The sequence below is a fragment of the Aspergillus neoniger genome (genome assembly GCF_003184625.1).
Source record: "Aspergillus neoniger CBS 115656 unplaced genomic scaffold BO87scaffold_6, whole genome shotgun sequence".
Lineage (NCBI taxonomy): Eukaryota > Fungi > Ascomycota > Eurotiomycetes > Eurotiales > Aspergillaceae > Aspergillus > Aspergillus neoniger.
The window spans coordinates 747,251-773,204 of record NW_020291134.1 but is presented as its reverse complement, the minus strand read 5'-3'; the positions used below and the strand labels follow the sequence as shown (position 1 = coordinate 773,204).

Here is a 25,954-nt window from a genome sequence, read left to right as displayed (position 1 = left end):
AAATAACTTAACATACAATCAAAGAGCAAGCATCTTGTAAGTATCAGCAACTAGCAGACAATGACAGACGAACTTTCTGTTTCTTTGGCCCAGCCGACTCCCTCACATTCCATTTCCCAAAAGTCAACATAGTATCAAAGGAATGCATTTTATTGGAACGTTGCGAGTACGTCGATCTGCATCTCAAAGGGGCGATGTTCACAGGATAGCTCATTTAGGTAAAGGATGTAAATGGGCCTAGGGCCAGGCATTCCGGATTAGGTTAGCGGTAAAATATTCCAACTTCCTTCATATGACTTAAGTTACCGGCTAAGCTTCCACGTCAAGTCACACCTGCCAAGAGAGGAATCGGCCGAGAAAGCTTGTCAAAGATCGATTCATATTCCATATCATTATCCCAGTATCATCGATCCTGTTGATTATATTGACCCCTTCTTCTACTGATTTCGCTGATACAGTATTCCGGACTTGGGCTACAGGCTGGCTTTGCAATAGTACTAGCTAAGTAATAGAGATCATAATATCTGAATGAAGTGGTAGTACTAACGCTTGAATAGTAATGTATATATTTCCAGCTAGTACTAAAGTAACCCTGACCTCATAACCTAGGGCCACACTCGGAGATAACTACAACTACTATTTAGTAGTGGAACGACATCTAGATTCCCCTTGAGACAATTTGTTTTAGTTTGATATTAATATTATCCCACTATTGCATTGACCATGTTGGGCTGCATGGTTTATATGCGAAGTTCAAAACAAAAGAGGAAAGACGCTATCTGACTACAGATGGATAGAACCCCAGTACCGTGTCATTCACCACTTATCGAGAGATCCGCACATGATGGAAAGTACTAGAAATACTAACGTTGCTAGAACTATCGTTAGAATGATTGCATGCATTGAACGCTCATTCAAACATGCTGGTTACTCTTCGGCTCACAGTTTTGCAATTCAGCAGTCATGACACTGAGTTTTACAAAATGTACACGACATATTTGTATTTGGTGGCATGCAAATGTATACTCATACTCTTTACAGCCTCCTGTTGGCCGTCAGCTCAATGACATTATACTTCTATCCATAACATCCATCGCATAACAAAGCCCACCCAGATCAAAAACAGCCCCAGTGGAGTCGATGACTAATGTCCATGACCTCATTACAAATCAGACACTGGCTTCCTATATAACATCATCATCTAAACTAAAGTACCCCTAACCCTACCCCTCACGAGCTATAATCTGATCTCCATATCACTGACGCCCGTCAGCACTCTATTTCAAATCCCACCAACCACACCACTTCCACCACCACCAACAACAACAACCGACGAACTACAACAACAATGTCCCTCCCCTCCACCTACCTCGCGGCCACCGTGCCCTCCCCCCAATCACCCACGACCCTGACCACCAAACCCCTGCCGACCCCCTCGACCAACCAAGTCCTAATCAAAATCATCGCCACGGCCGTGAACCCCGTCGACTGGAAAATGCGCGACTACAACTTCTTCCTAACCGAATACCCGGCGATCCTCGGGTCCGACGCCTCGGGCACCATCGCCGCCGTAGGCCCCAACGTCTCGACCTTCACGCCAGGCGACCGGGTCTTCTTCCAAGGCATAATCGGCAATTATGCCGCATCGACCTTCCAACAATACTGCGTGATGCCAGCAGAACTCGTCTCCAAGACCCCCTCGAACATCTCCGACGAGCAAGCCGCGGGAATCAGTCTAGCCAGTGTGGCCGTTGTGACGGGTATGTACGATAGCACAGGGCACGGGATCACGCCTGCGCCTTGGGCTGAGGGCGGATCCGAGGCAGGCAAGGGCAAGGCGATTGCTATTCTGGGCGGAGCGTCGAGTGTGGGACAGTATGCTATTCAGTTTGCGAGGTTGAGCGGGTTCACGAAGATTATTACGAATGCGAGTGTTGTGCATAAGGAGCATTTGGAGGGGTTGGGGGCGCATGTGGTGCTGGATCGGAAGGTGGCTAAGGCGCAGGACTTTGTGGATGCTGCTGGGGAGGTGCCCATTTGTTATGTGTATGATGCGATTTCGATGAAGGAGACGCAGGTGCTGGGCGTGGAGGTTGCGAAGAAGAGTAAGGGGACTGCGAAGGCGGTGGTTACGGTGTTGGGTGCGGAGAAGGAGGCGGAGGAGCTGGGCAAGGAGGGGGAGCATCAGGTGGAGATTCGGCCGATTTTGGGTATTGGGGCTTCGCCTAAGTTGAGGCATATTAGTGAGCCTATGGTGAAGGCGCTCGGGGGTGAGGATGGGTGGATTGCGAAGGGCTTGTTTGTGCCGAATCGTGTGCGGGTGGTGCCTGGTGGGTTGGGGGCTGTTGAGGAGGCATTGAAGACGAATAAGGAGGGTGTTTCCGGAGAGAAGGTGGTCTTCCGGCCTAACGAAGGTGCGTAGAGAGGACTACTAGTACATAATTTTATAGATATGTATAGTCTAATGTATTATCACTGATTCGTGAGTATTCCCCTGTAAAGTCTAATAACGGAGAAAAGCATCATACAGCAGGAACAGAAGCCAGGTTCAGAATACAGGGGTAGTAGTAAGCCAGCATAAGAAGAAAGCAGGAAACATGCTGAAAATGAGATCTACTAAAATACAGTTGTCAAAGGGACAAAACGGGGGTTCACGCGTCAACGGTAGTCGCAAGAGCCTGCTGTGCAAGTTTGCGGTTCCGCTTCACTAGGGCGTTGAGCTTCTTGTCGATAGTGTCTAGCTCCTTGCGAGACGATTCGAGGTCCTTCTGCGACTTGACGGCAAACGAACGCAGCTCCTCATTGGTCATTCCAACCACATCGTCCAAGTCTGGGATGTTGCCCATGACCACCCCCGCGGCACCGAGCATGTGCTTGGCAGTAGCGGCAGCGAATGATCGCACAGAGGTGGCAGTGGCATTGACCAGCTCGGCGGTGTTGGCAATGGCCCAATTATGGCTGCGAGTGCTGTCCGCCTCCATGGCCGACAGAACGTTGGGAGGCGCGGGAATAGTGGAGCCACTCGCGTCAGAGAGGGACATCCCGGCAGTAGGAGAGCCAGAGGTGAGGCCAGCCGAGGTCTCGTCGACCCAGCAGATGTTGAAGTTCTCAGGGGTAGCAAACAGTGCGTCCAAGCCACCACCGCGGTTGGTCACATCTGGTTCCGTGATTGGCACGTTCGAGTACTCCTGGAAGGTATCAATTGCCCAGGCAATGTTCTTCTCAAGCGCGAGGTACCGCTCTTCTTCCTCTGGCGACAGATGGTGTAGGACGCACCCACGGGGACTGATCAAGCATCGGTCTTTCAGCATGTTCGAGTCCGAGTTAACACGGATGGCTTCTCCGCGCATCAATGCTTTGCGATGCTCGTCGGTCAACTCGATGGGCTGCTTGAGAATGTCGTAATCATCCGCATTGCACTTCATGTCGAAGCGCTGGTTTAGGTTGGCTGGGTTGAAAAGGGGATGATTGTTCAGATCCAATTCAGCAGACTTGTGAAGCTGAGCAAGAAGCACCTGCAACGGAGACGTGCGTTCCGCGAAGAGCTCCTTGACCGGGACCCCGCTGGATTCGGCGTCCTTCATAAGCTGCTCAACTGTGTTCTTAGAACGCCATGCTTCAGCAGGTGCCTTCTGTTCAACAGTGGCCTTTTCCTCGGTAACAGTTGCCTTGGAGTCCTTCGTAGCCTTCTCATTCGATTTGTTCTTCTTGGCCGCTTCTGTCCGCTGGCCAGCCTTCTCATTGCTATCGGAGCCTGCGGAGTTGGCAGACTTCCCAGTCTCAGTATTATCCGGAGCTGCAGCTGGCGAGTCGTTCGAGCTAACAGGAGTCTTCTTAGTCTTGCGCTTTCGACCGATGATCGGGGCCTGCACTGGTTCCTCAACCACAGCAGTGGCCTCTTGTTTCTTGGCTTCCAGTTCCTTGGCCTTCTGTCGCCGTTCCTTCTTAGCCTGGCTCTTGGTCATCGCCCGGACAGGTGCAGAGCCAATTCTGGACGAAGCGGGAGGAGAGTTAGCACGGGACACGGACGCCGAAGTGTAAAGATCGGCTTCCGAACCCAGGTCGCCGGGCGTATCGGGCCTGCTGAGCGACGAGATACTTGGCCGTCTGGAACGCGCTTTTGTTGCAGCAGGTATGGACGCGACAGACTGGGTGGCAGATGGGGGCGGCGGAGTTTCAGTCTTCGGCGTGTCAACCACACGGAGAACTCGAGGTTGGCGGGGAGCGGACGAGTCGGAAACACGGGAGACCCCAGTCAAAGGTGTATTCGGACGGGAACCAATCGTCGAAGTGGGCACCGGGCCATGAGCATGGGATTGGCTTGGTGTATCGGGCTTTGGAGCATCATGAGACTGAGAAGTACCCAAGGGAAGCTCCAGCTTTATGGGCTTGACTTTGCCCGTAGGCGCCGAGGTTGTCTCATTGTTGTCTCCAGCCTTCGAAGGGCCAGCTTTCCTATCAGCAGCGACCGTCAAATCTCCTTTCTGCTGGGCGCGAGCCTTGTTGGCTGACTTTGGCACAGGAGAACCGAGTGATATTTCGGACGCATTCTTGACGCGACTTGAGGTAGGGGCATTGTCAGGAGTGTCCTTCAAGTCCGGAGAGGCCTGGCGAGAGCCTTCCTGTAGTCCTTGGCCCGGCGTGCCTAGCCTATGGAAAGGCGGATTAAGACCTGGAGGCACAGATGGCGACGAGATCGGACTGGATGGATTGAGCGGACTTTGAAACAAGGCAGATGCGGGATGAGCGTGTGGTAGAGGAAGTCCCGGAGGCAGGGTAGGGGTTCCAGCACGGGCCGAGCTTTGCGAGTCACTGGAGAAATGCGAGCGCACGAGATAGCCAAAGCTGTCAACCGGACGCTTGTCCTTTGGCTGAGCTCCAAGAGGAGGAAATTCTTCGTCCACTAGAAGCGCTGTTAGCTTCTTGACGTCTGCAAGACGATGTGTGAGTGAGGCGGATGACAAGAATAACGCAAAGGAACCCCTCCCAACGACACAAGCAGAAACGGATAGAAAAAGGGCGTGCCAGTAGACTCCTAGAAAACAAAACGAGACGACAAAGGTACGGAAGGGCAGGCATATTAATTACACAAATGTCCCGGCCGATGCAACCAGACGGACACACAAGGCATATTGTCTATAGAACAATAATTGTGAGAAATTGGTTTCGCATAGAGGGCCCTGCTCGTGTTTATCGAAAGCCAGGGCAGGGAGGTTAACGTACATAAAGCCATGACCAGACCGAATGGGCCACCAAGATGCTGATAGATCAACCCAGCTTGGATGCAAAAGAACAAAGTATACGACAGCCACCAAAGCGCAGTGGACCTAGAAGACACGATGTGCCCATAAAGTGCAAGGACGCCTCCCATCCACACGGAAGCCGGAGACAACACGCAGAAAAGAAACATGACGTGGCACAACAAAGAAACATGAAATCAAAAAAAGAACAATCATGAAGATAACGCCAAAGGCACGCCTAGCCCGAATTCTTGTTGTTTTCAAGAGCCGTTTGCTTAATGCTTTCGTTGCAGAGTGGAAATATGTCGCAAAGTTTTCAACATCGAATCAATGAGTCCGGAAAACTGAAACATAAGAATCATATCCCACGCCCATCTAGAGAAATATGATATCATGTCATCAAATAAAAAGGGAGACAGAAAAAGAAGCATGGGCAAAAAGAAACAAAATGCAAAAAGGGTAGTCATCATAAACAACAGGGATTGAAGTGAAGGGCGAGGGAGGGTTATTAATGAATTATGAGAAAGGGGGGCAAACAATCACCAGCGGTTGAAGCCGCTGCCATACATCATGGCCTGATTGTACCCACCTTGACCCTGACTCCCGTACAACGCCTGCCCAGCAGCAGCGGCGGCGGCAGCATTCGCACCAACCTGGTGCATCCTCGCCTGTAGGATGCTCGGGTCCGCAAGATCTACTACACCGCCTCCACCGGAGGAAGTGTTAGCGTGTCTGTGCTTCTTCCCCTTCTTCTTCTGCTTCTGTGGACCAGACTCGGAATAATTTCCCGCCTGAGCACCATAGAAAGAGCTGAGAAGGCCATTGCCGGGAGTCAGGGGAGGGGGAGTTTGGTGCTGTTGGAGGAAAGGAAACATGAACTCACGCTTAGCGGCCTCTTGACCCTGCAAACCACCGGCATTTGCGCTACTGCGGCCTCTCAGCAGCTCACGCATCAACTCTGGATTGGCTTCTTGCTTTCCGAGGCTGGATCCCAAACCGACATTGGCATTCGTTGTGAAACCGTGACCCTGTGCAAACATGCCGCCGCCGCTGATAGGCGGAGTACCCGCCGTCTTCAACCCGGGGGGTGGACCCTGCACGCCACTAGTGAAGTAGTTGCCAGCAAGACCATGTTGAGGACTAGGGGCTGCGAGCGGGTTAGGAGTACCAGCCTGCATTTGGCTCAACATGCGCACATTAGGAATGTTCTTGGCATTGGCCTCATTGGCGAAGGTGAAACGAGAGTTCTGACGACTTTGAGCCTGCAGAGCATTGAACTGTGCCATCTGGCTCTGGAGTAGACCCTGACGGACCTGAGCTGCTTGGTCAAGAGCAGCGGAGTTGAGTCCACCCTGCAGCTGATCAACCAGGCCAGCCTGTTGGTTGCCGGCAGACTTCAAGAGAAGCAACTGCTGTTGCTGCAGAGGCGTCAAGCTACGGCCTGCCAGGTTAAGTTGCTGGAACTGGTGACTGGTTGCCGAGACGGGGGAGCCAACCGCGGAGTTTGTCGTCGTGCCCTGCTGGGAGGGAGGTTGAATAGCACCATGAGATTCGCGACCACTACGGCCTCTCGGAGGCACTGCGTCATCCGGCTCGCCACCGAGCTGCAGGCTTCCGCTCTCACGGCTCTCTTCTTCCGCAGCAGCTGACTGCAGTAGCTCCTGCTCCCGCCGGACACGCTCCTGCTCCGCCTTCTCACGCATAGCTCGGCGTTTCACACCACCATAAGGATCGATGAATGAAGGGTGGTTCTCAATAAGGGCAACCTCCTCCGCAGGCAGACCAGCCGCCGAGAAAATGAACTTGAAGTCTGGAGAGTTGACAGCCTTGACCAAGTTATCCAACAGAGGCGTCTCCGGCTTGGGTGGCGTCTGAACAGTCGGCGGGGAACTGGACGGCGAGGATCGTGCTTCAGGAGAGGGGGACGGTTGTGCTTGCACCTGCGCCTGTGCCTGAGCTTGAGCTTGAGCTTGGGCCTGGGCCTGGGCCTGGGCCTGGGCTTGGGCTTGGGCTTGGGCTTGGGCTTGGGCTTGGGCCTGTACCTGAGCCTGTGCCTGAGCACGCTCTTGCGCATTCGTAGACTGCTTCTCCATGCGTTTCGCCTCCTCCACCGCGGGCGACACCGTGGCGATGGCGGGTCGGGGACTTTGCGAGGCCTGGCTGCCGGTCAAACTTGCTCGTCTCGTCCTGCTGAGCACGGCGTCCTTGTTCGCCCAACTTGCCGACGATGGCAGGGCAGACCCATCAGGTGGCCGGCTACCAGCAGCGTCATCCCTACTAGGCTGACGGCGCATTGGTTGCGAAATCGGTTGAGCAGAAGACCGGGCAACGTGCGGAGGAATCGAGTGGGTGGGACCGCTGGGGACACCGTTGATACGCTGACTCGACAAGGTGTTCATCGAAGAGAGATCCTGCCGGCTGTAACTGTCGCTGTCCTCACCAGTCTCATGCAGGAAGGTGCAGTTTCGATTATGACATTGCTCGTTACGCAGGAAGGAAGAACAATACTTAGTCGTACCATATTGGGCACTAGAACGGTCAGTACGTGGCTTTGTGAACAGAACATCAGAAGGTAGACGATTCGACCTACCGTAGCACCCGGTCACCGTTGGCTGACCCATCCACAGCTGCTATGCAAGTGGCTGCGTCGGCCTTCCTTGCGTAAGTGACGTAGACACCAATGCCCTGGTTCGGGTTGCCACCAGGCTTTGCCTTGCTCACGACGATCTTTTCGATGTCACCGTATTGACCGAAGTAGTCTCGACCGCGCAAAGTCAGGAGGAGTTGATTCTCGTCACGTATTGTGGGGTTGAGACCGATCACGTAAACCAGGTTCTTCTGCACGACGCGGACACCGGCAAGATTCTTGCGACTGGAAGCCTCGATCTCACGTTTCTCGGCCTCCTTCTTCTTCGCGGCGGCAGCCTTGCGGTGTTTCAAGGCCAGGTCGGCTTTGAATCTAAAATTGCGGGTTGCGATGTTAGCGCCAAGACGCGGGAAGGGACAGTGGGAACAAGAGCGAGGAGTGACCACATACTCGTCGGCATCGGGAACCTTGTATTGTATGGTGCTCTCATCGTAGACCCGTCGGCAGTTGGGGCACCGGCCTTCTTCGCTGTGGGTTTTGATGTTGTTGTAGCAGAATTGACAAATCTGGAGGGGTCTGTTAGCGACGGTCCGGATCGCATACGACGCGAGCGATCTCCTGATCGGGCCGTTGATTCGCGAGAGTACAAGGCGAGAAGGATGCGTACCTGATACCCACAGGGGCAAGGCTTGAAGTTCTTATCCGAAAGATCGAATTCTTCGATGCAAAGGGGGCTAAAGAAGACGAAGATGTCAGCCCAACGGACCAGTCATAGGACAACCCGACGGGTAGGAAAAGTGGGAAGCGAACGCACCAGAACTCGTCGTCATCATCGATGACGGAGTCAATCTGTTGGCGATTTGACATTGTGAGTGACGAAGCTGTGCAACGGTACGACGACTGGACAAGACGGCGATCACAGTCCAAGACTAACACCCATCAACCAAACCCGGGCGGAAGGGGGGGAGCAGGTAGAGGGCGAGGAAAAGCGGGTAGAAAAAAAAGAACGTCAAACGAGACAGGAGAGGAAGATAGGAAAAGGGACGTAAAGAAGAGTCCGAGGGAGGTAGAAGATGGTAGATCGACGAAACGTGGGGTAAAGGTGAGGAGGACGAGAAGAAGGAGCACGGAGGGACACAGACGCAAAGGAAGAGGGAGAGTTGGAGGCGAAGAGCGAGAAAGAGAAGTGAAGCTTTGATTGATGGGGTTTGCGCGGGTTTGCACTGTTTGACTGCCCTTGCAGCCTGGGGCATACATGTGTTGCTGTCCGCGCCGCTTATGTCATCTCCGCCAGCCAAACTTGCTGCTCTCACGTGACCGCGACAACTTCGCCTGGACCGGCAAAAGCTCCTTGGATGAGGAACCTCCGCTGCTCTCCCCTCCCTCCACCTTCCCCGTCGTCTCACACCCGCAATTGTCCGTCATCATGGCCTCTGCTCGCTCCTTGATGCGGCTGGGATCTGGCCGCTCCCTGGCCACCGCCGTCCGGTCGACCCGTACCTTCACTACGACCGCTCTGAAGGCCACTCAGGCCTCGACCGCGCCTATCTCAGAGGATGTTCCCAACATGCGCCAGGCCCAGCGTCCCCGTATGTCCAATGGCACCCGGATTCGACCACTGATACCGCAGGATGTGCACCACTAACACAAACCTATAGCCTCTGGTCCTCTCCGCGCCCCCGTCATCAACCCGGCCGACAAGTACCAGGACAAGGCGGACAGCCTGCACAAGTACGGCCAGTACATCATGTCGTGCCTGCCCAAGCACGTCCAGCAGTTCTCCGTCTGGAAGGATGAGCTCTGCATCTACGTCCCTCCCTCCGGCTTGATCCCCACCATGACCTTCCTGAAATACCACACCGCGGCCGAATACACCCAGATCTCGGACATCACCGGTGTCGACTTCCCCACCCGCGACCAGCGCTTCGAGGTCGTCTACAACATGCTCAGTGTGCGCTACAACTCGCGTATCCGTGTCAAGACCTACGCCGACGAGGCCAGCCCCGTGCCCAGTGTTACCGGTCTGTTCGAGGGTGCTCTGTGGTACGAGCGTGAGGTGTACGACATGTTCGGTGTCTTCTTCACTGGCCACCCCGATCTGCGCCGTATCATGACCGACTACGGTTTCGACGGTCACCCGCTGCGCAAGGACTTCCCCTTGACTGGATACACGGAGCTGCGTTACTGTGAGGAGAAGAAGCGCATTGTCATTGAGCCTCTGGAGCTTACGCAGGCGTTTCGGAACTTCGAGGGTGGTACTGCTGCCTGGGAGCCTGTCAGTGCGGGTACTGACAGAACTCCTGAGTCGGTATGTTGATATCAACTTGTGCGGTTACGAGGATGATGCTAACTGATGATATAGTTCAAGCTTCCCACCCCCAAGCCGGAGCCGAAGGAGGAGGAAAAGAAATAGAGGAGATGTAATCGTATTATCTTTCCTTACTGGTTCTGTATGTACATACCGTGTGTTGAATTTGACGTTGGTTTCGCGCAAACTTCTAACGTGGGTCGCCATTTCTCAAAGTAGGTTGACTCGCGCTATGATATCGTAGATTATGAAATTATATCCTTACATTGCACACAATTCGAAAACTTTCTCATCAAAAATTTGTAGAGTTCTACATCCACACCCAATTGACCCAATTACACCCCATATCAAAAGATAAAAAACAACAACCCCCCGTGAAATCATCCACCGTTCAACGGACCAATAACCATCCCCCAAAAATAAGACACCCAAAACGGCAAAACGCCCCGTCCACCTCCCAAAACTGAACCAAAAGGCGGCGAGCAATCCCATCCATCGCTTGGCACCGCCCTTTCCTCCGACCGGCAGAAAAAGTTCCCTGACCAGGAAGAAAAACTACTCTAATCTATCTTAATCTTGAAATCAACATTGAAAACCATAAACCAGGATATATCCCCGCACCTTGCCCTCATTACCGATATAAACCAACTACACAATCCAACGATACATACACCATCCTCACAACCCTCAAGACTTGAAAGCTACCGAGCAAAATGGGGAAGCGCAACTTCGCAGACTTCTCCGAATCACCATACACACCACACGACCGGAGCCAGTCTTTGCAAGTAACCCGACTATTCCAGAAATTCGAATATGGCGTGATGACGCTATCTAAGGCGCTCAAGGTAGCGCGGGGGTTCGAGCGGCAGAAGCTCGGACGGAGGGAGAAGACGGCGCAGAAGGAAGAGGGAGAGAAGAAGGAGGGGACGTTGAGTCGGATTGCGGAGGAGATTCAGGTTATTAAGGTACAGCCCCTCTATCCCTTTTCAAGGTCTTTACTTTACTGAACATCCGAATTAAAATTGATAATAGACACTGGACCCCCACGCCACCGCCGAAAAATACCTCTTCAAGCAACTCCTCAAGACGAAACGCATCGCCGAGTCGCCGCTCTTCATCCAATTCAAAGACAAGAAGAAGATATCCGCGGAGGGGCCGAAAAGTACAGCTGAAGCGAACGTCACGGCACGGTTGTACAAGTCCACGCCGGTGAAGAATGTCTTTCCGGGGATTATGGAGGGGATACGGAAGCTACTGGGCATTGAGGATAAACCTGCGGATGTGAAGAAGAAGGATGCAAAGAAATCCTCCAAGGAGGAGAAGAGCAGCAGTAGCAACAAGAAGAAGGCCGAAGCCGAGACAGCTCGGACAAGCGCATCCGCTGACCCCTCCCCAAGCGGCGATGAAGACATCAACATGTCCGACGTTGCCGGCTCCGACGCAGAGAGCATCGACTACGCACAATTCGACGCGCGACTGGCGCCTGATTCAGGCGACGAGAACGAAGACGGATCTGAAGGCGACGAAGATCTCGATCCCAATGAAATCAGCGACGTAGAAGAAGAAGAGGAGGAGGAGGAGGAGGAAGAAGAAGGAGAAGAATCAGACGACGACGACCAAGAAATCCCTTCCAACATGTCCATTTCCCGCTCCCCATCCCCATCCTCCCCACCCACCAAAAAGCCCAAAGCAACCAGCAAAGCCTCCTCGACGCCCGCGACCAGCACGACCTTCCTCCCCTCACTCACAATGGGCGGATACTGGTCCGGATCCGAAGATGAGGCTGAAGACGGCGCGGCAGCGAACGAGCCCCCGCGACGCAAGAACCGCATGGGCCAGCAGGCGCGTCGGGCGCTGTGGGAGAAGAAGTACGGATCTGGGGCGAATCATGTTAAGCAGGAGAAGAATAAGCGGAAGGGAGGAGGACGCGATAGTGGGTGGGATGTGAGGCGGGGTGCGACTGATGGGGGTGAGCGATGGGGACGCGGCGGTGGGCAGCACCAGGGTTGGGGGAGACCGCAGCAGCAGAACCAGCAGTTTGGACGGCCGCAGCGTGGAGGACCGCCAGCGAAGAAGCCCGAGGATAATAAGCCGTTGCATCCGTCGTGGGAGGCGGCGAGGAAGGCGAAGGAGCAGAAGGCTACTGCTGCTTTCCAGGGTAAGAAGGTTACGTTTGATTAGTTGTAGTAGGAGATATCCTGTTTTTGTATGTAGCATTTGTAGATATTATATCATCATGGCCGAAAAATTATTTGAAATATTTATTGTCCTGCTAGTATTTCCACTGAGAACTGTGAAACAATATACACATACTGTCTAGGTATCTTGAAACATAAATCCGGTGCTTACAGACGGATAAACATATAAACAATGCAACACAACACAACAGCCGTAAGAATCCATATTGAAACGCTGAAACCACAACGAAAACCACCTGCTTTAGTCAAGAAACAAGCACGTGAATTACTCATTCATGAAATTCATCCACCGCGTATCTGCCGTCTTCATCTCCCCAGAAAGACTCGGCTGGCCATCAGGCTCAAAGCAAGGGATGGCGGTAAACTCTCCCAGCTCCTGAGGCAGATTAGAGACAAAGTGATCGATGGCAAAATGCGGCATCTGCGATAGGGGATGTGAAACAGAAAACTCCGATGAGTCGGGAAGACTTGCGCTGCCGACATCGGCTTCCACGGGCTCGTTCGCGGTGGATGCACCACCCGTCATAGGGGTCATAACGGGGGCGAGTCCGTTGCTAGTATGATGATACTGCTGCTCTGGGAATGGTGCAATTTCCGGGGAGATGGGCCCGGTCTTCCATAGCATCTCCCAATTCTTGAACCGGTCGTATGCTGATTCGATAACTCCGGTACTGCCTTGGGGTTGGGTTTGACTGTATTCTTCGAGACGACGAATGGCTCGCTCCAGGGTCTCGATGACGCTTACTGCAGCGCGGGCAGAGCCGACACCCATGGACATGATCTTGATTAGTGCCATACCTTTGTCTAACGCTTCGCGTAGGCGTTCGGTGCGTTTGGTCAAGCTCTGGGCTAGAATGACGAGCAGAGCGGCACGGCACGAGCTGAACTCGGTGAATGATGCACGGGCAAGACCGCGCTCGTCGCGAAGGAGCCTACATAGGTCGATGATCTCGAGAGCGGCTTCGACACAATCCGTAATCAGTGTGGAACGGTTCTTAGCGGCACCTGATGGTGTCTTGACCGGAGCACCGGGTATTGTGGCTGAGCTGATTGCCCGGTTGGTGCTGAAGAGGAACGGCCGCCCCAGGAAGATACGCGTCAGACAATAGTCGAGCTTCAAATGCACATTGGAGCGGAAAAGTGGCCCTGCTGGGTTGAGGTCCCTGCAGTTGGTTTCCTCGGGCAGCGTTCCCCACCAGTCGACAAGGTTCTTCCGCAGATTCAGGAGCCTCTCCAAGCAATCTTGTTGCTGGTTCTTTCGGGACTTGCGAAGGACGGATCTACTAGTGTTAGCAGGATTCAAGTACCCTTTGAAGTCAAAACATACATTTCATTCGCAACTTCTCCGAGCTTGAGGGTTAACTTGATGAGTGTCACCATGTTCGTATCGTTCGAAACGTGTCCCGATGGTGTCAAGCCCTGAAAGTCAGTGGGGAACGGGGCATCGACGTCTGCGTCTAACAAGGATACCGGTCTTCCGTGAAGAATGCTGACACGCCTAGGAATTGTAAGCACAGATGAAGATAAGGGGGCTACCATGTAACCTACTTCTCGATTGTGTACGCAGTCCAAAACACACGGTTCCGAATCTCAATCATACGCGGCGATAGCCCTTCTCCCGTGTACTTCCGGTGCATACCATTCTGGATCGCCATCTTCAGCGCCAGACCAAAGTAGGTATAGCATAGTCCAGACGTATCGAGTGGCAACAAATAAGTTCCGATCAGTAGGCAGGCCTGCACGCTTCGGACATTTGCCGTGGCGATAATATCTGGTAATAGTTTGGATGCGAACTGGTAAAAAGTAAGACCAACATCGTCCTCGGAAAAGTGATGGTCATCATCGAAAGCCGAGTTGGAAGAAAGACGATTGACGGGAATGGACGATTCCATATGCGCAAACTGTGTTCCGACAGCCAAGACCATCAGGATGGCGCAAACCGAGCCAGCATCCTTCGACGACAAACAGGACGGATCTGTATAGCATGTATTAAGCTTATCGCGCAGCCAATCTTCTTCGACGTAGAAATTGTTGGTCTGTGCATATTTGAAGAATATTTGGACAAGGAAGTCGGCGACAAAACGGGGCGGTAGACAAGTGACTGATGTCGATACCAAAGTTGAACCCGACTGTAGCTGAGTCGCTCGCCATCGCTCTTCAAACGGTTCTGTTTCGGTCGATGCCTTTCACCATCAGCAAATAAGAATAAGATAGTTGGACAGACAGTGATTACCTCCGGAGCTGCCGTCTTCATCCACTCGTCAATCTTCTGTCTAATCTTCATGGAGAAATTCAGATACGAGAACTCTCCAGAGTATTCTGCAGACTAGTCAGAGAGCCTGCACCAGCAATAATAAACCGTAAACAGGTCGAAATATCATACGGGTTGTATTATCCGGCAAAGCTTTGATGGTAAAATCCTCATCATCGATGGCCAGATCCTCGAGCTCCTCGCCATCCAGCTGCATCGACGGCGGCCCACCCTCCATTCCAGAGGGACGATGCTTATGTTTCAGCTCCTCCGCCATCTTCCGAAGAGAATGTATATCGAACGAGATGTTTGGGACATAGTGTTGAAGAATGCGTTCCATGTAGCGGACACGTTCCGACTCGAGCATTTCATGTTGATTGAAAGCAACGGTGCGGTCCAGAAGCCTAACCCCATCGCATATTATCTATCAGCCTCCACAACTCACAGTACAGTTTCATAACCCTTGGAAAAGAGGTATCAGGCGACTTACGAGACGGACGATGAGCGAGCGAGCTTCTCGGCCTGATCGGGGTGAGTGAAGATGCATTGCCGACGATACCGGAGACATCGGCGACAGGGGACGCCTCCTTCGCATTTCTCCTTTACGCGACGACATCCATCGCAGCTATACTAGTCAGTAATACATTCCAATAGATTCCAGCATGCCCCAGCTATCCCTAAGGGGCGTCTTGGGAATAAAATCAAGGATTGGAGGAAGCTTACGCTCGCACCGCTCTTTTGCGGTTTTCCTCGGAAACGCGGGGTCGTTTCTGCTGGCCCAGACCAGCAGGGGTAGTAGGGCCCACATCCATGGCAGTTTCGAGTTCAGGGAGGCCGATGGAGAGGCAGGCGCATTGTAGAATTATAGAAAAAGCATGAGGTAAGAGGGGAGAGGGTCAAGTTGGGGTTGCGTGGGTTGCGGAGGACAAGAAAATTTCCCCGGGGTTCGAAGGAGGAGGAGAAGGGAGATCCTCTGGCCCTTCCCAATCTTTCTTACTGATAAGATCCCTCCCTCAGCCATGCCTCGCCGCCGATCTACCGCCGAGACCTCCGGGGAATGCTTTCCATCTGTGATTATTCTTAATTTTTTACAATTTTGGAAATTATGGCGTTGGTGCATTCCGGATAGTTGCTTGTGATTGGGTAATATGTTAAGCTATCTTTCATACCTAAATAGGGTGCTCGCGTGACTCAACTGGTCGCTGCAGGGCTGCCCGGCCGGTCATCACAGCTGGGGAGGACGGATATAGATGGATCATCACTACAGTAACCATGATCGAGCCCATTTAGGGGAGCTATTTTCTCTAGTAGCAGAGCTAGTATGCTTCTTAAAACCCATCCACTTCCATACCAATGTTTCTGGCCCGTCCAACTTCCAACAGCTTATTCCCGACCACCAAATCCATAATTCCCATCCCCACGCACTTGAACACCACATTACATCCCTCCGGCACATCAATAGACTCATCCTTGCCCATCTTACCATACAGCTCTCCAATCTCAACCAGTTGATCCTCTTTCGCCTCCGCCAAGATCAACTCGCCCGACTCTTCCAAACACGCCTCCTTCGAGTCCACATAAACTTTCCCTCCGCCCGATAGTAGCGTCTCAGTGTCAATCTCCCGCATATGCGGCTTGTACGAGCCGATAAGGGAGATGAACCGCTGCTTGGACGGTTGGAGATAGGTGTACGGGAAGTTTGGCTCGGTCGCCGGCGTACAACTGAAGATCACATCGCAAGCACCCGATTCATTCCGTAGCTGTTCCTCGTAATCTGGAGTATCTTCTTTGACCAACGTAGCTAAGATCTTATCGGGATGAGCAGCCCGTAGATCAGCGATCGCATCTCGCTCCAGCTCCTCCAGTCGCTGGCGACCGCGGTTAATAAATGTAATTCTCTTGATCTGGTCCGGAACGAGAAGCAGGGCTAGTCGAGCGTGCCACTCCGCTTGGCGTCCAGAGCCAAAGATCAAGATGTGCTCTTTGTTGATGGTTGTGCAGCGAATGAACAGCGACATCACCGCCAAGGCGGTGCGGAAGGCTGTGATCTCCGCAGCACTGAGGAGACCTTGCAGTTTACCTTCCGGGGAGAAGATGTTGATGACGCCGATGATGCCGTTAGCCTGGGAAGCGGTTACAACTTTGAAGCCGGTGTGGACAGTGTTGGACACGGGCATGAAGAGAGAGAGGTTCTGGTCTTTGGTGACGATGGTGCTGCGCAGCGGTTGGTGGACGAGTCGCTCATGGCTGGGTGTGGAGGACTCTGAAGATACAGTCGTAAGACCCTCACAGAGGGCATCAAGAAGGTCATGGCATTGTATAGGGGTTAACTGTCGCAGGATCTGGGCGACCGCTGGCTCAGGGAGTAGACGCATTATGGAGGAATATGTTGGCGATGTAACAATCCTATACAGTAAAATTCAACAGGGTTGTGAGATATAGAGTATAGTAAATGGGAAGCCAATAGTTTTATTGGTTGTGAGTAGTGTGCCTGATAGATGGTCAGCCGCCTTTATAGACAGATAGCCCCTCGGCACCCGGGGAAAGCGATGTCGGAGATAGACCAACTTAGTGCCTGGGTGTCAAGGGACACGGATATCATCGGACATCAGTACCGAGAAGAAAGGTCTAGTTCGCCGGCACTAATGTCGGATGGCCTTCCGTTGCGATCGAGAGTTGCAATCGGGAACACGTTGTAGATGCGAGGAACGCGGGGTCGGGAATGGATCGACTGTCCCTCTTGACATCACCGCCGCGCGCTACGTGGATTAGCGGCTATCTATGCCGCACTATGATAACACCAAGTAACTAGTTCAGGTTGAGCTTCGTTATCATGAAAGGGTAAATCAGATTTCTAACGCCATCTACATGCATGCTCACGCTTAGGGAATCAGCCAACAAAACCACACAATGCGCCAAAAAGGCTAAAAGCCAAAAACAAATATGCGAGTCAAGAGGTATCATAGAACAACATCAGTTACCCAAGCCAAACACGCGACGAGCGCGGCGCTTGAGCTCTCCAAGCATAGCCTCCTGCGACTGCTTGGTACGGCCAACCGCCTCGGTGTTCTCCACAGCACGTCTCATCAGGAAGCCCATGCATTCCTTGACAGTGCCCCAGGTCAGAAGCTTGTACACGTTCGGGGTCTCCTGGGAAGCGGGGCCATCGGCGCTGGAGAAGCCTTGCAAGAGCTCGCAGCTGACCTCGTCGGCCATACCCTGGAGTTGGGCATAGCTGAGATCAACTCCCTGCTTCTCGGCGCGAGCAGCCTGCTGGAGACGGATAGCGTGGGCCTTGCGAACGGAGTCCCGGTTGTGAGTGGCGATGATAACGTTGACAGGGGGCAGCTCGGTCTTGTGCTCCTCGGAGGCGGGCTGCAGCATTGAGTTGTAGCGGCGAGTCAGGAGAGCCTCGACGACACCGTCGTAACAGGCGTCAGTCTCCTCCTTCTCAGCCCAGATCAGGTGGCGAGGCTCGGTCTTCAGGTAAGCACCACGGACCAGCTTCACACCAGCAGTGTAACCCTCCTGGCGAGCAACCTCAAGGTGTTTGGCAATGGTGGCCGGGGTCGAGCGGAGGTAGGCCTGGTAAGTGTTGTAGAAAATGGCGTGGCCGGGGGTCTTCGCATTGCAGTACTTCTGGTACTTCAGAGCCCACTTCTCGATACCCAGCTGCACAGCCTGCTCCTCGGCATCGACGAGTAGGCGCACGTTGCGCGAGATGGCCAGGTCGCAGACCTTTGTGATAGCGTAATCCATGAACTCGGAGGGAGCAGCCTGCTTCTGCAAGAACTCGAGCACCTGAGTACCCATACCGGTGAACCTGTAAAGATTAGTACATGATCCAATTGGAGTAAGATGTGGAGAAAACCTACTTCAGGGCCACAAAGTCGCCTTCCTGGGCCATGTCGACGGTTTGCAGGGTACCATCCAGCCAGGTCTGGATCTCTGCCCGCGCGGCCTTCTCGTCGCGAGGGTCGACATTGCCCTCACCCACCAGGACCTCGCGAGCGTAACCCAGCAGAACACCCCGGTAGCCCAACTGCTTGATGGCCTGGATCGACTGCTGCACCTCGAGCTTGTTCTCACCGGCGTTGAACTGCTTGTACAAGGTGTGCTTGACGAGCGCATTCAACAAAGGGTTTTTGGCGACGTCCAGAACGGGGGTCTTGGGGTGCGCAAGGGTCGAGAGCGCGAAGATGCACGGCTTCAACAGGAGGGTGGAAGAGGAGACGGAGAGGATCACCAGCGACCGCAGGACGGAGGAGATGGGGAGTTTAGCCAGGGGAGATCCCGATGCATCGTTGGAGGGAACGGCAGCCTGCTGCTGCAACAGGTTGTTGGTGGGGGTGGACGCAGCGGCGGAGGATTTGGGGTTGCTGGTGCGGCTAACGTATCTAGCGGACGAGTAGGTAGAGGGGACGCTCGAGAGCACCCGCATAGGACGGCGGGCAGCCTTCATGATGATGGTAGATTAAGTGGCGAGTATAGAAGAAAGTGGCAAGGAGGGGAGGGGAGGATGAGTGTGGAAGACTGAAGAGTCACGCAGCGGTGATAGAAATAAGTAGTTCTTCGGTCTGGAGACAAAGGAGGGGAATTTGTAGTGGTATGAAATGCATCGCAAGGGAATGGAAGTATGGCAAGTGGAGGATCTTTCTCTAGTGTAACTAGTAGCTGGGGGATGGAAAGAAGCGGTTCCCGTACCGGTGGAAACCGGGCAGGAAGTGGACTGAAAGCCGGTCAGCATTGGCTTTCTTTCTCCTGGTCAGGAACAACCCGGACACGGTATTACTATCATTTTCTTTTTTTACTTGTTGGGGCTGCCCATCCCCGTGACGTTAGATAATGCAAACTGGCTAGCCGTGACTGGGAGATTATGCGGGTGGCGTTGCAGTGAAAGGGTGGCCAACTATAACATTGTTGCACCTGACCCGGCCAGTTGTGTCTAGATCTACGCCTGATCGCCCGCTACTGTAGGCTTCGCTCGAGCTTACCGATGAACTGGAGTTGGGGTGGTGTGTGTCACTACTCAATAGGAGGGTTTTGACTGGATCTTGACTACGCCTTATGCTTCCTAGCAAATGAGAAAGTATCTCGAACTATAGACAAAAGCACCAAGGGTCCCGTGCCCAAAACCCTAACCATCCTTGTTTCCCGTACTTTTTGGAGGGGTCAAAAAAAAGTCCAGGTTATCGATCTGGCGATAACCCTGATAAGTGGTCGATAAGAGATTGGCGATGACCGGTAGGCGGGCCGGTGGGTGCACCCCCACCGGAGCTGTCGCCGCTTGACCGGCCCGGTCGTGCTGCTGGGCTACAGATTCACTAGAAACCATTACTATGTCGGCATGAAAGGAATGTACATGTATACCCCTGGAACATCATGCACTAAGAGACCGACATCGCTGATAGGAATATAAGTATTTTTCTTCCATTCATAGTAGTCCTCACATTCAAGCACCCCCCCCATCATGGCCTACTCCCAGTGTTTGTTGCAAGCACCGCATCGTTGCCGCAGCGGAATCTTTCATCAATTGGCAGTACGTACTATTATGTACTTTCCAGTCATTAGGCACAAATCACCTGGTGCCTGGATATCGAGGCACCAGGGCGTTGCTAGCCGTTTTCGGGCTTTCTGCACTAGTGGCGGAGGGAGCAAAAAAACTCCACCGGGCGGCAACTAAGGAGGCCAATCATCGCAGCGAATGGCTAGCCTCGATGGGTCAAGCTTTTCCAAACGAGCAAAGATGAACCATGGCATTAGGTAACAGATTGACTCCATCAAGAGGACTCTCAATGCAGCAGTTTCTCTTAGTCACAGCAACTTCGCGGTGGATTCAGCTCTCTTCACGCTCTAGAATATGCCCACAGTGGTGCGGAGAACCACCCCGGATTTGCAGCAGTCTAATAATCTAAATGCCACGAGGAACGCCGCCGGCTTCTGACAGCTTTATAGAAGCTTAAATCGTCAATGGAAAACCCGATCCATATCAAACAATGAGCAAGCCAGATAACCTGATATCGCATCCATGTCCCTGCCGCGTCGGACGATCCCCGCCCGCCAGCCAGGCAGATAAGGGAACCTGTGGCAGCCACCAAACCTTCCCATCTTCTAACGAGAAACACTGCTCGTATGTAAACCCAAACGAGAGATAAGATGCTAAATCACCGCATATCGCCTCCCCAGAGCCCTCTGGAGCCAATGATGGTGTCCTTCTGGAAGACTTTGCGCCATCGGGCCGTAGCTCAAAAGTCATTTCGTGTTGGTCCTGATAAGCATGTTTGCTGAGACGGGCCAGCTGGTCGCCTCTGCGGCACCCATATAAGACGTCCGTAGCCAATTTCCATCTGCGACTGTTCTAGTCACTCGCATCAGTGTGTTATTCGTTTTTTGTACACACCAGAATGGGTGCACCGACGTTCAAGGACTCTGAGAAGTCCGCAAATGAAGTGACATCTCCTCCAGTATATGTTGATGAAGACCCCGAGGCCCTCAAGGGCGAGATCCACCATGGGCCAAACACAGACACCCAGCGTGGACTGTCCTCTCGACAGCTGCAGCTGCTTGCTCTCGGTGGTTGTATTGGCACCGGTCTATTCGTAGGTTCCGGGTCCACGCTGTCGACGGTGGGCCCAGCACCACTGTTTATGGGTTATTTTGCCATGTCCACGGTGGTGTGGTTTGTGATGAACGTGCTGGGCGAGATGACCACCTATCTGCCCATCAAGGGTATTTCGGTGCCTTATGTGATTGGCCGCTACACGGAGCCTAGTATCGGATTCGCTGCTGGTATGTCTTGCATTGTACCTACATGTTTTTTCTAATTCTGCAGTAATAAGCTAACTCTGATTTAGGATACAATTATTGGTAGGTTGACCTTATTCTCCTTTCACCAACACAATCTAATCTTTATGCCTCTTAGGTACTCGTTCGCCATGTTACTGGCAAGTGAAGTGACGGCTGCCGGGATTATCATCCAGTACTGGACCACCTCCATAAATGTTGGAGTGTGGATCACCATCATCCTCCTCGGTATGTTCCTCAAACTTCTAATTGGCAGTTCTTGATTGATTCTGACAATCACAGTGATTTTGCTTCTCAATATCGTCGCGGTGTCATGGTATGGTGAAGCCGAGTTCTGGTTCGCAACGTTAAAGATCCTTGCCATCATTGGTCTGATTATCCTGGGCGTGGTGCTTTTCTTTGGTGGTGGCCCTAACCATGATCGACTCGGCTTCCGCTACTGGGACAACCCGGGTGCGTTTAATCCCTACTTGGTGGGCGGAAACACCGGTCGCTTCCTCGATTTCTGGACCGCCTTTATCAAGTCTGGCTTCTCCTTTATCTTCTCCCCCGAGCTTATCACCACTGCCGCTGGTGAAGTTGAAGCGCCCCGTCGCAACATCCCGAAAGCCACCAACCGATTCATCTACCGAGTCTTCGCCTTCTACATTCTGGGAACCCTTGTGATTGGTGTCACGGTGGCTTACAATGATCCTAAACTCATGTCCGCGGTAGCCAGCGGTAGCTCGAGCGCCAGTGCCAGCCCTTTTGTCATTGCCATTCAGAATGCTGGTATCTCGGGGCTGAACCATGTCGTCAACGCTGCTATCTTGATCTCAGCCTGGTCCTCAGGGAATGCATGGTTGTTCGCTGGTTCTCGAACACTGTATTCCCTCGCCTGTGGCGGCCAGGCCCCCAAGATCTTCACCCGGTGCAACCGCAACGGCGTGCCCTACGTGGCCGTTCTCATCACCTGGGTAGTCGGCTTGCTGTCCTTCCTGAACCTGTCGGACTCGGGAGAGAACGTCTTCTACTGGTTCACGAACATCACCACAGTGGGAGGGTTCATCAACTGGGTGCTCATTGGTATTGCTTATTTGGTAAGTTATTTCCGTCGATCCTTAGCAGACCCGACTGACGAAATCTAGCGTTTCCGCAAAGCATTGACTTACCATGGCCTGATGGACACGCTCACTTTCAAGACTTCTCTGCAGCCCTACGGCACATACTACGTTATTCTGATCGTGTCCCTCCTGACCATCACCAACGGCTACGCGGTTTTCTTCCCTGGCAACTTCACTGCGGCCGACTTTCTGGTGTCGTATATCGTGGTAGCTATTTTCCTGGCCCTTTATGTGGGCCACAAAGTGTGGTACCGGACCCCATGGATGACCAAGGTGTCGGAGATTGACGTGTTCACGGGCAAGGAGGAGATTGACCGGCTCTGCGAGAACGACTTTGAGCGGAAGCCGCGTAATTGGCTGGAGAGGGTGTGGTGGTGGATTGCTTGAGCAGGATTCACCACTTGAGTCAGAAGTATATATTTGCATATCCTCTGGGCACGACACATGTACATAGATAGAAAGTTTTAGCCAAGAATGGAAGCGCAATGGCTTGGATATTTGTCATTGCCCACAATGACCGAAAAGAGTAGCAGCTATCTTGATCATTACTAGTAGTTTTGCAGAGAGGTCAGGTGGTCAAGTCACGCGTCGGCTTGCTGCGGTGTTCATCTCCGCCTCTTTTTGCCGCTCCACGTATTTTGCCATTTTGTCGGTATGCAGCCATCATGCATGGATCAAACTCGGCATTCGTCATCAATTCTACAGGTGCTTTAAGCTGTCAATTGACTCCATGTAAGGTAATTAGTATCGCATATCTGGGTATTATTCAATTCAGCTTCTAGCTTCTGGAGGCGAGTCAGACAGCGGAGAATCCAGAGCGATCGCTCGTAATGCGGGGGATCAATGCGGAGGCGGAGAGACTACCGCTGGCATCACAGAACACAACACAATCCATTTCAAATTCACATAATCTACTTAGCATTAAATGATGCTGGAAATCCAACAAAGACAGGTTCCTGTTAGTCATGATTTTCGTGCGTGTCCAGCACTATCTGCCTCCTAATAAAAAGCAGCGGAAGACCAGCAGCCGGTGGAGGTGTCCGGGCCGGTAGGCAGCTCCACCCGGAATCGAGCCGGCGGTGCTGATTAGCGCGACAGCAGAGTATCAGATCTGCCTGCATTTCCTTCCCGGCCCATTGGTTGCCGGTACGCTGCAAGGACAATCAGGACAATCACTTGTTGGTTCGCTGGATAGGACCTTGTCTCTCTTCCTGAACTGGAGTGTACTCTGTGCCACCCAGGGATCCTGCGTGCTGACTAACCACGGCCGGCAGTAACCGGGCCTCTTATATCACCGGAGCTTCCCCGCGTCTGCTTCACTTTCTCCTCAGCTCTCCTACTTTTCATCCCCCTCGGATTCAGTCCTCGTCCAGTTGCTACAACTCGGAAGAGCACAATCCATCATGCAGTCCTCTTTGCTCCTGCGTTCTCGGGGCCTTTCCCTCGCCAAATGCCCCTCCCTCTCCTTTGCCCGCACGAGCGCTCGTGCTATGGGCTCTTACGCCACCTTCAAGGTTCCTCGCATTGACAACGAGCCTAACGTGAGTAACGATGAAATCGCGCTCATCGTCAAGTTTACTGACTCAATTGCAGAAACACTACGCACCCGGATCTCCTGACCGCCGTGGTCTCGAGGAGGCCCTCGCCAGAACCAAGCAGAGCGGTCCCCTCAATGTGCCTTTGGTGATTGCCGGCAAGGAGGTTAGTAGCAGACATGCGAGTAGCAGAAACAATTGGATAATTCTAACTCCCCGCAGATCAAGAGCTCCCAGGTCGAGACCCAGAGCAGCCCCGCCTCCCATGCGCCCGTGGCTACCTACTCCAACGCCTCCGTCGCCGAGGTCCAGGCTGCTATTGACGCCGCCCTCGAGGCTCGCAAGTCGTGGGCTGCTACCTCTTTCGCCGATCGTGCCAGCATCTTCCTCAAGGCCGCTGACCTGATCTCGACCAAATACCGCTATGACATCATGGCTCTGACCATGCACGGCCAGGGCAAGAATGCCTGGCAGGCCGAGATCGACTCTGCTGCTGAGCTGTGCGATTTCTTCCGCTTCGGTGTCAAGTACGCCGAGGACCTGTACGCTCAGCAGCCCGTTCACCACGCCCCTGGTGTGTGGAAGTAAGTCATGCACGATCTAAAGTAGCAGTCAGTGGATCAAACTAATCCGACTAGCCGTGTGGAATACCGTCCCCTGGAGGGATTCGTCTACGCCATCAGTCCCTTCAACTTCACTGCCATTGGCGGTAACCTGGCTGGTGCCCCCGCCCTGATGGGTAACGTCGTCGTCTGGAAGCCTTCTCCTTCCGCTATTGCCTCCAACTGGCTCGTCCACCAGATCCTCCTCGAGGCTGGCCTGCCCAAGAACGTCATCCAGTTCGTCCCCGGTGACGCCGCGGAGGTCACCAACACCGTCCTGAACCACCCCGACTTTGCTGCCCTCCACTTCACCGGTAGCACCGCTGTGTTCCGTAGCCTCTACGGCCAGATTGCCAACGGCGTCGCCGAGGGCAAGTACCGCAGCTACCCCCGCATTGTTGGTGAGACCGGTGGCAAGAACTTCCACCTGGTCCACAAGTCGGCCGATGTCCGCAACGCCGCCGTCCAGACTGTCCGTGGAGCTTTCGAGTTCCAGGGTCAGAAGTGCAGTGCCACCTCTCGTGCCTACGTGGCCGCTTCCATTGCCGACGAGTTCATCAAGAACGTCGTTGCCGAGACCAAGAACATCAAGGTTGGCGAGCCCTCTGACTTCACCAACTTCTGCGGTCCCGTCATCCACGAGGCCTCCTTCAACAAGCTGGCCAACGTGATCGACGAGGCCAAGAACGACCCCGAGCTGGAGCTGCTGGCCGGCGGTAGCTACGACTCCTCCAAGGGATGGTACATCCAGCCCACCGTCTACCACACCACCAACCCCGACCACCCTCTCCTCTCCCGCGAGCTCTTCGGTCCCGTCCTGGTCATCCACACCTACGCTGACGCTACCGAGGCCGACTTTGCCAAGATCTGCGAGAAGGTTGACCAGACCGGCGACTACGGTCTGACCGGCTCCATCTTCGCCCAGGACCGCGAGGTTCTCCGCACCGCCGACGATGCTCTCCGCAACACCGCCGGTAACTTCTACATCAACTGCAAGAGCACTGGTGCTGTTGTTGGCCAGCAGCCTTTCGGCGGTGCCCGTGCCAGTGGTACCAACGACAAGGCCGGCAGCGGTAACCTGCTGTCCCGCTTCGTCAGTCTGCGGTCGATCAAGGAGGAGTTTGTCCCTACCTACAAGGTCCCCTACCCCAGCAACGATGCTTAGGGAGGTGAGTAGGATGGTGATGAGAGATGGTTATTTGGCATATTCCATATTCCCCACGAGTTTTGCATATGTGGCGTTCGGTAAAATTGTTGTATGAATAGTTTAGTTATTAAATATATCCAGTCCACCGGAACATCCTTATACTTGTAAACCTACACTAG

At 53.3% G+C, this 25,954-nt stretch overlaps 9 protein-coding genes across 9 annotated transcripts; 5 read left to right on the top strand and 4 right to left on the bottom strand.

Annotated features, from left to right (window-relative positions):
- Nucleotides 1-1,242: 1,242 nt before the first annotated feature.
- Nucleotides 1,243-2,422, top strand: BO87DRAFT_456539 (zinc-binding alcohol dehydrogenase family protein; the record flags this gene model as incomplete). Its single annotated transcript, XM_025628734.1, has 1 exon — nucleotides 1,243-2,422. The coding sequence occupies exon 1, from the start codon at nucleotides 1,349-1,351 to the stop codon at nucleotides 2,420-2,422; it is 1,074 nt and encodes a 357-aa protein (XP_025482983.1). The 5' UTR covers nucleotides 1,243-1,348.
- Nucleotides 2,423-2,459: 37 nt separating this feature from the next.
- On the bottom strand, nucleotides 2,460-8,975 carry BO87DRAFT_373861 (CCR4-NOT core ubiquitin-protein ligase subunit MOT2). Its single transcript, XM_025622655.1, has 6 exons — nucleotides 8,642-8,975; nucleotides 8,495-8,561; nucleotides 8,278-8,393; nucleotides 7,831-8,199; nucleotides 6,124-7,769; nucleotides 2,460-4,903 (listed from the first exon to the last, which is right to left on the bottom strand). Exons 1-6 carry the CDS (start codon nucleotides 8,692-8,694, stop codon nucleotides 2,652-2,654), a joined length of 4,503 nt encoding a protein of 1,500 aa, XP_025482982.1. The 5' UTR covers nucleotides 8,695-8,975; the 3' UTR covers nucleotides 2,460-2,651.
- Nucleotides 8,976-9,191: 216 nt separating this feature from the next.
- BO87DRAFT_328507 (complex I 30 kDa subunit family protein) lies at nucleotides 9,192-10,327 on the top strand. The gene is made up of 3 exons (XM_025620221.1): nucleotides 9,192-9,416; nucleotides 9,486-10,135; nucleotides 10,190-10,327. Exons 1-3 carry the CDS (start codon nucleotides 9,254-9,256, stop codon nucleotides 10,238-10,240), a joined length of 864 nt encoding a protein of 287 aa, XP_025482981.1. The 5' UTR covers nucleotides 9,192-9,253; the 3' UTR covers nucleotides 10,241-10,327.
- Nucleotides 10,328-10,662: 335 nt separating this feature from the next.
- Nucleotides 10,663-12,376, top strand: BO87DRAFT_404534 (BUD22 family protein). The gene is made up of 2 exons (XM_025625869.1): nucleotides 10,663-11,100; nucleotides 11,168-12,376. The coding sequence occupies exons 1-2, from the start codon at nucleotides 10,849-10,851 to the stop codon at nucleotides 12,314-12,316; spliced, it is 1,401 nt and encodes a 466-aa protein (XP_025482980.1). The 5' UTR covers nucleotides 10,663-10,848; the 3' UTR covers nucleotides 12,317-12,376.
- Nucleotides 12,376-15,519, bottom strand: BO87DRAFT_373859 (Zn(II)2Cys6 transcription factor). Its single transcript, XM_025622654.1, has 7 exons — nucleotides 15,308-15,519; nucleotides 15,075-15,209; nucleotides 14,717-14,988; nucleotides 14,567-14,652; nucleotides 13,882-14,516; nucleotides 13,661-13,831; nucleotides 12,376-13,613 (listed from the first exon to the last, which is right to left on the bottom strand). The coding sequence occupies exons 1-7, from the start codon at nucleotides 15,394-15,396 to the stop codon at nucleotides 12,599-12,601; spliced, it is 2,403 nt and encodes an 800-aa protein (XP_025482979.1). The 5' UTR covers nucleotides 15,397-15,519; the 3' UTR covers nucleotides 12,376-12,598.
- A 322-nt stretch (nucleotides 15,520-15,841) lies between these two features.
- Nucleotides 15,842-17,227, bottom strand: BO87DRAFT_373857 (putative proline utilization protein PrnX). Its single transcript, XM_025622653.1, has one exon. The coding sequence runs from the start codon at nucleotides 16,957-16,959 to the stop codon at nucleotides 15,913-15,915; it is 1,047 nt and encodes a 348-aa protein (XP_025482978.1). The 5' UTR covers nucleotides 16,960-17,227; the 3' UTR covers nucleotides 15,842-15,912.
- Nucleotides 17,228-17,410: 183 nt separating this feature from the next.
- BO87DRAFT_328496 (proline dehydrogenase family protein) lies at nucleotides 17,411-19,342 on the bottom strand. Its single transcript, XM_025620220.1, has 2 exons — nucleotides 18,460-19,342; nucleotides 17,411-18,407 (listed from the first exon to the last, which is right to left on the bottom strand). Exons 1-2 carry the CDS (start codon nucleotides 19,044-19,046, stop codon nucleotides 17,558-17,560), a joined length of 1,437 nt encoding a protein of 478 aa, XP_025482977.1. The 5' UTR covers nucleotides 19,047-19,342; the 3' UTR covers nucleotides 17,411-17,557.
- A 1,177-nt stretch (nucleotides 19,343-20,519) lies between these two features.
- Nucleotides 20,520-22,975, top strand: BO87DRAFT_413570 (proline-specific permease). The gene is made up of 5 exons (XM_025626582.1): nucleotides 20,520-21,373; nucleotides 21,439-21,451; nucleotides 21,507-21,616; nucleotides 21,671-22,467; nucleotides 22,516-22,975. The coding sequence occupies exons 1-5, from the start codon at nucleotides 20,989-20,991 to the stop codon at nucleotides 22,876-22,878; spliced, it is 1,668 nt and encodes a 555-aa protein (XP_025482976.1). The 5' UTR covers nucleotides 20,520-20,988; the 3' UTR covers nucleotides 22,879-22,975.
- Nucleotides 22,976-23,678: 703 nt separating this feature from the next.
- On the top strand, nucleotides 23,679-25,921 carry prnC (delta-1-pyrroline-5-carboxylate dehydrogenase prnC). Its single transcript, XM_025622652.1, has 4 exons — nucleotides 23,679-24,032; nucleotides 24,085-24,192; nucleotides 24,249-24,610; nucleotides 24,665-25,921. Exons 1-4 carry the CDS (start codon nucleotides 23,895-23,897, stop codon nucleotides 25,791-25,793), a joined length of 1,737 nt encoding a protein of 578 aa, XP_025482975.1. The 5' UTR covers nucleotides 23,679-23,894; the 3' UTR covers nucleotides 25,794-25,921.
- The last annotated feature ends 33 nt before the right edge of the window (nucleotides 25,922-25,954 follow it).

What these genes read in the sequence shown, in the direction of transcription:
- BO87DRAFT_373861 (XM_025622655.1), bottom strand. Translation starts at nt 8,694, where the DNA reads ATGTCAAATCGCCAACAGATTGACTCCGTCATCGATGATGACGACGAG. An exon ending in AACGGTGACCGGGTGCTACG is followed by an intron (nt 7,770 to 7,830) that starts GTAGGTCGAATC and finishes TGACCGTTCTAG; the next exon opens with TGCCCAATATGGTACGACTA. An exon ending in GGGTCAAGAGGCCGCTAAGC is followed by an intron (nt 4,904 to 6,123) that starts GTGAGTTCATGT and finishes CAGCGCTTCTAG; the next exon opens with TGGACGAAGAATTTCCTCCT.
- BO87DRAFT_328507 (XM_025620221.1), top strand. Translation starts at nt 9,254, where the DNA reads ATGGCCTCTGCTCGCTCCTTGATGCGGCTGGGATCTGGCCGCTCCCTG. An exon ending in GCGCCAGGCCCAGCGTCCCC is followed by an intron (nt 9,417 to 9,485) that starts GTATGTCCAATG and finishes ACAAACCTATAG; the next exon opens with CCTCTGGTCCTCTCCGCGCC. An exon ending in CTGACAGAACTCCTGAGTCG is followed by an intron (nt 10,136 to 10,189) that starts GTATGTTGATAT and finishes CTGATGATATAG; the next exon opens with TTCAAGCTTCCCACCCCCAA.
- BO87DRAFT_404534 (XM_025625869.1), top strand. Translation starts at nt 10,849, where the DNA reads ATGGGGAAGCGCAACTTCGCAGACTTCTCCGAATCACCATACACACCA. An exon ending in AGGAGATTCAGGTTATTAAG is followed by an intron (nt 11,101 to 11,167) that starts GTACAGCCCCTC and finishes AATTGATAATAG; the next exon opens with ACACTGGACCCCCACGCCAC.
- BO87DRAFT_373859 (XM_025622654.1), bottom strand. Translation starts at nt 15,396, where the DNA reads ATGGATGTGGGCCCTACTACCCCTGCTGGTCTGGGCCAGCAGAAACGA. An exon ending in TGAAGACGGCAGCTCCGGAG is followed by an intron (nt 14,517 to 14,566) that starts GTAATCACTGTC and finishes TGATGGTGAAAG; the next exon opens with GCATCGACCGAAACAGAACC. An exon ending in ACTGCGTACACAATCGAGAA is followed by an intron (nt 13,832 to 13,881) that starts GTAGGTTACATG and finishes TACAATTCCTAG; the next exon opens with GCGTGTCAGCATTCTTCACG.
- BO87DRAFT_373857 (XM_025622653.1), bottom strand. Translation starts at nt 16,959, where the DNA reads ATGCGTCTACTCCCTGAGCCAGCGGTCGCCCAGATCCTGCGACAGTTA.
- BO87DRAFT_328496 (XM_025620220.1), bottom strand. Translation starts at nt 19,046, where the DNA reads ATGAAGGCTGCCCGCCGTCCTATGCGGGTGCTCTCGAGCGTCCCCTCT. An exon ending in GGCGACTTTGTGGCCCTGAA is followed by an intron (nt 18,408 to 18,459) that starts GTAGGTTTTCTC and finishes TAATCTTTACAG; the next exon opens with GTTCACCGGTATGGGTACTC.
- BO87DRAFT_413570 (XM_025626582.1), top strand. Translation starts at nt 20,989, where the DNA reads ATGGGTGCACCGACGTTCAAGGACTCTGAGAAGTCCGCAAATGAAGTG. An exon ending in GATCACCATCATCCTCCTCG is followed by an intron (nt 21,617 to 21,670) that starts GTATGTTCCTCA and finishes TGACAATCACAG; the next exon opens with TGATTTTGCTTCTCAATATC. An exon ending in TCATTGGTATTGCTTATTTG is followed by an intron (nt 22,468 to 22,515) that starts GTAAGTTATTTC and finishes GACGAAATCTAG; the next exon opens with CGTTTCCGCAAAGCATTGAC.
- prnC (XM_025622652.1), top strand. Translation starts at nt 23,895, where the DNA reads ATGCAGTCCTCTTTGCTCCTGCGTTCTCGGGGCCTTTCCCTCGCCAAA. An exon ending in TGGTGATTGCCGGCAAGGAG is followed by an intron (nt 24,193 to 24,248) that starts GTTAGTAGCAGA and finishes AACTCCCCGCAG; the next exon opens with ATCAAGAGCTCCCAGGTCGA. An exon ending in CACGCCCCTGGTGTGTGGAA is followed by an intron (nt 24,611 to 24,664) that starts GTAAGTCATGCA and finishes TAATCCGACTAG; the next exon opens with CCGTGTGGAATACCGTCCCC.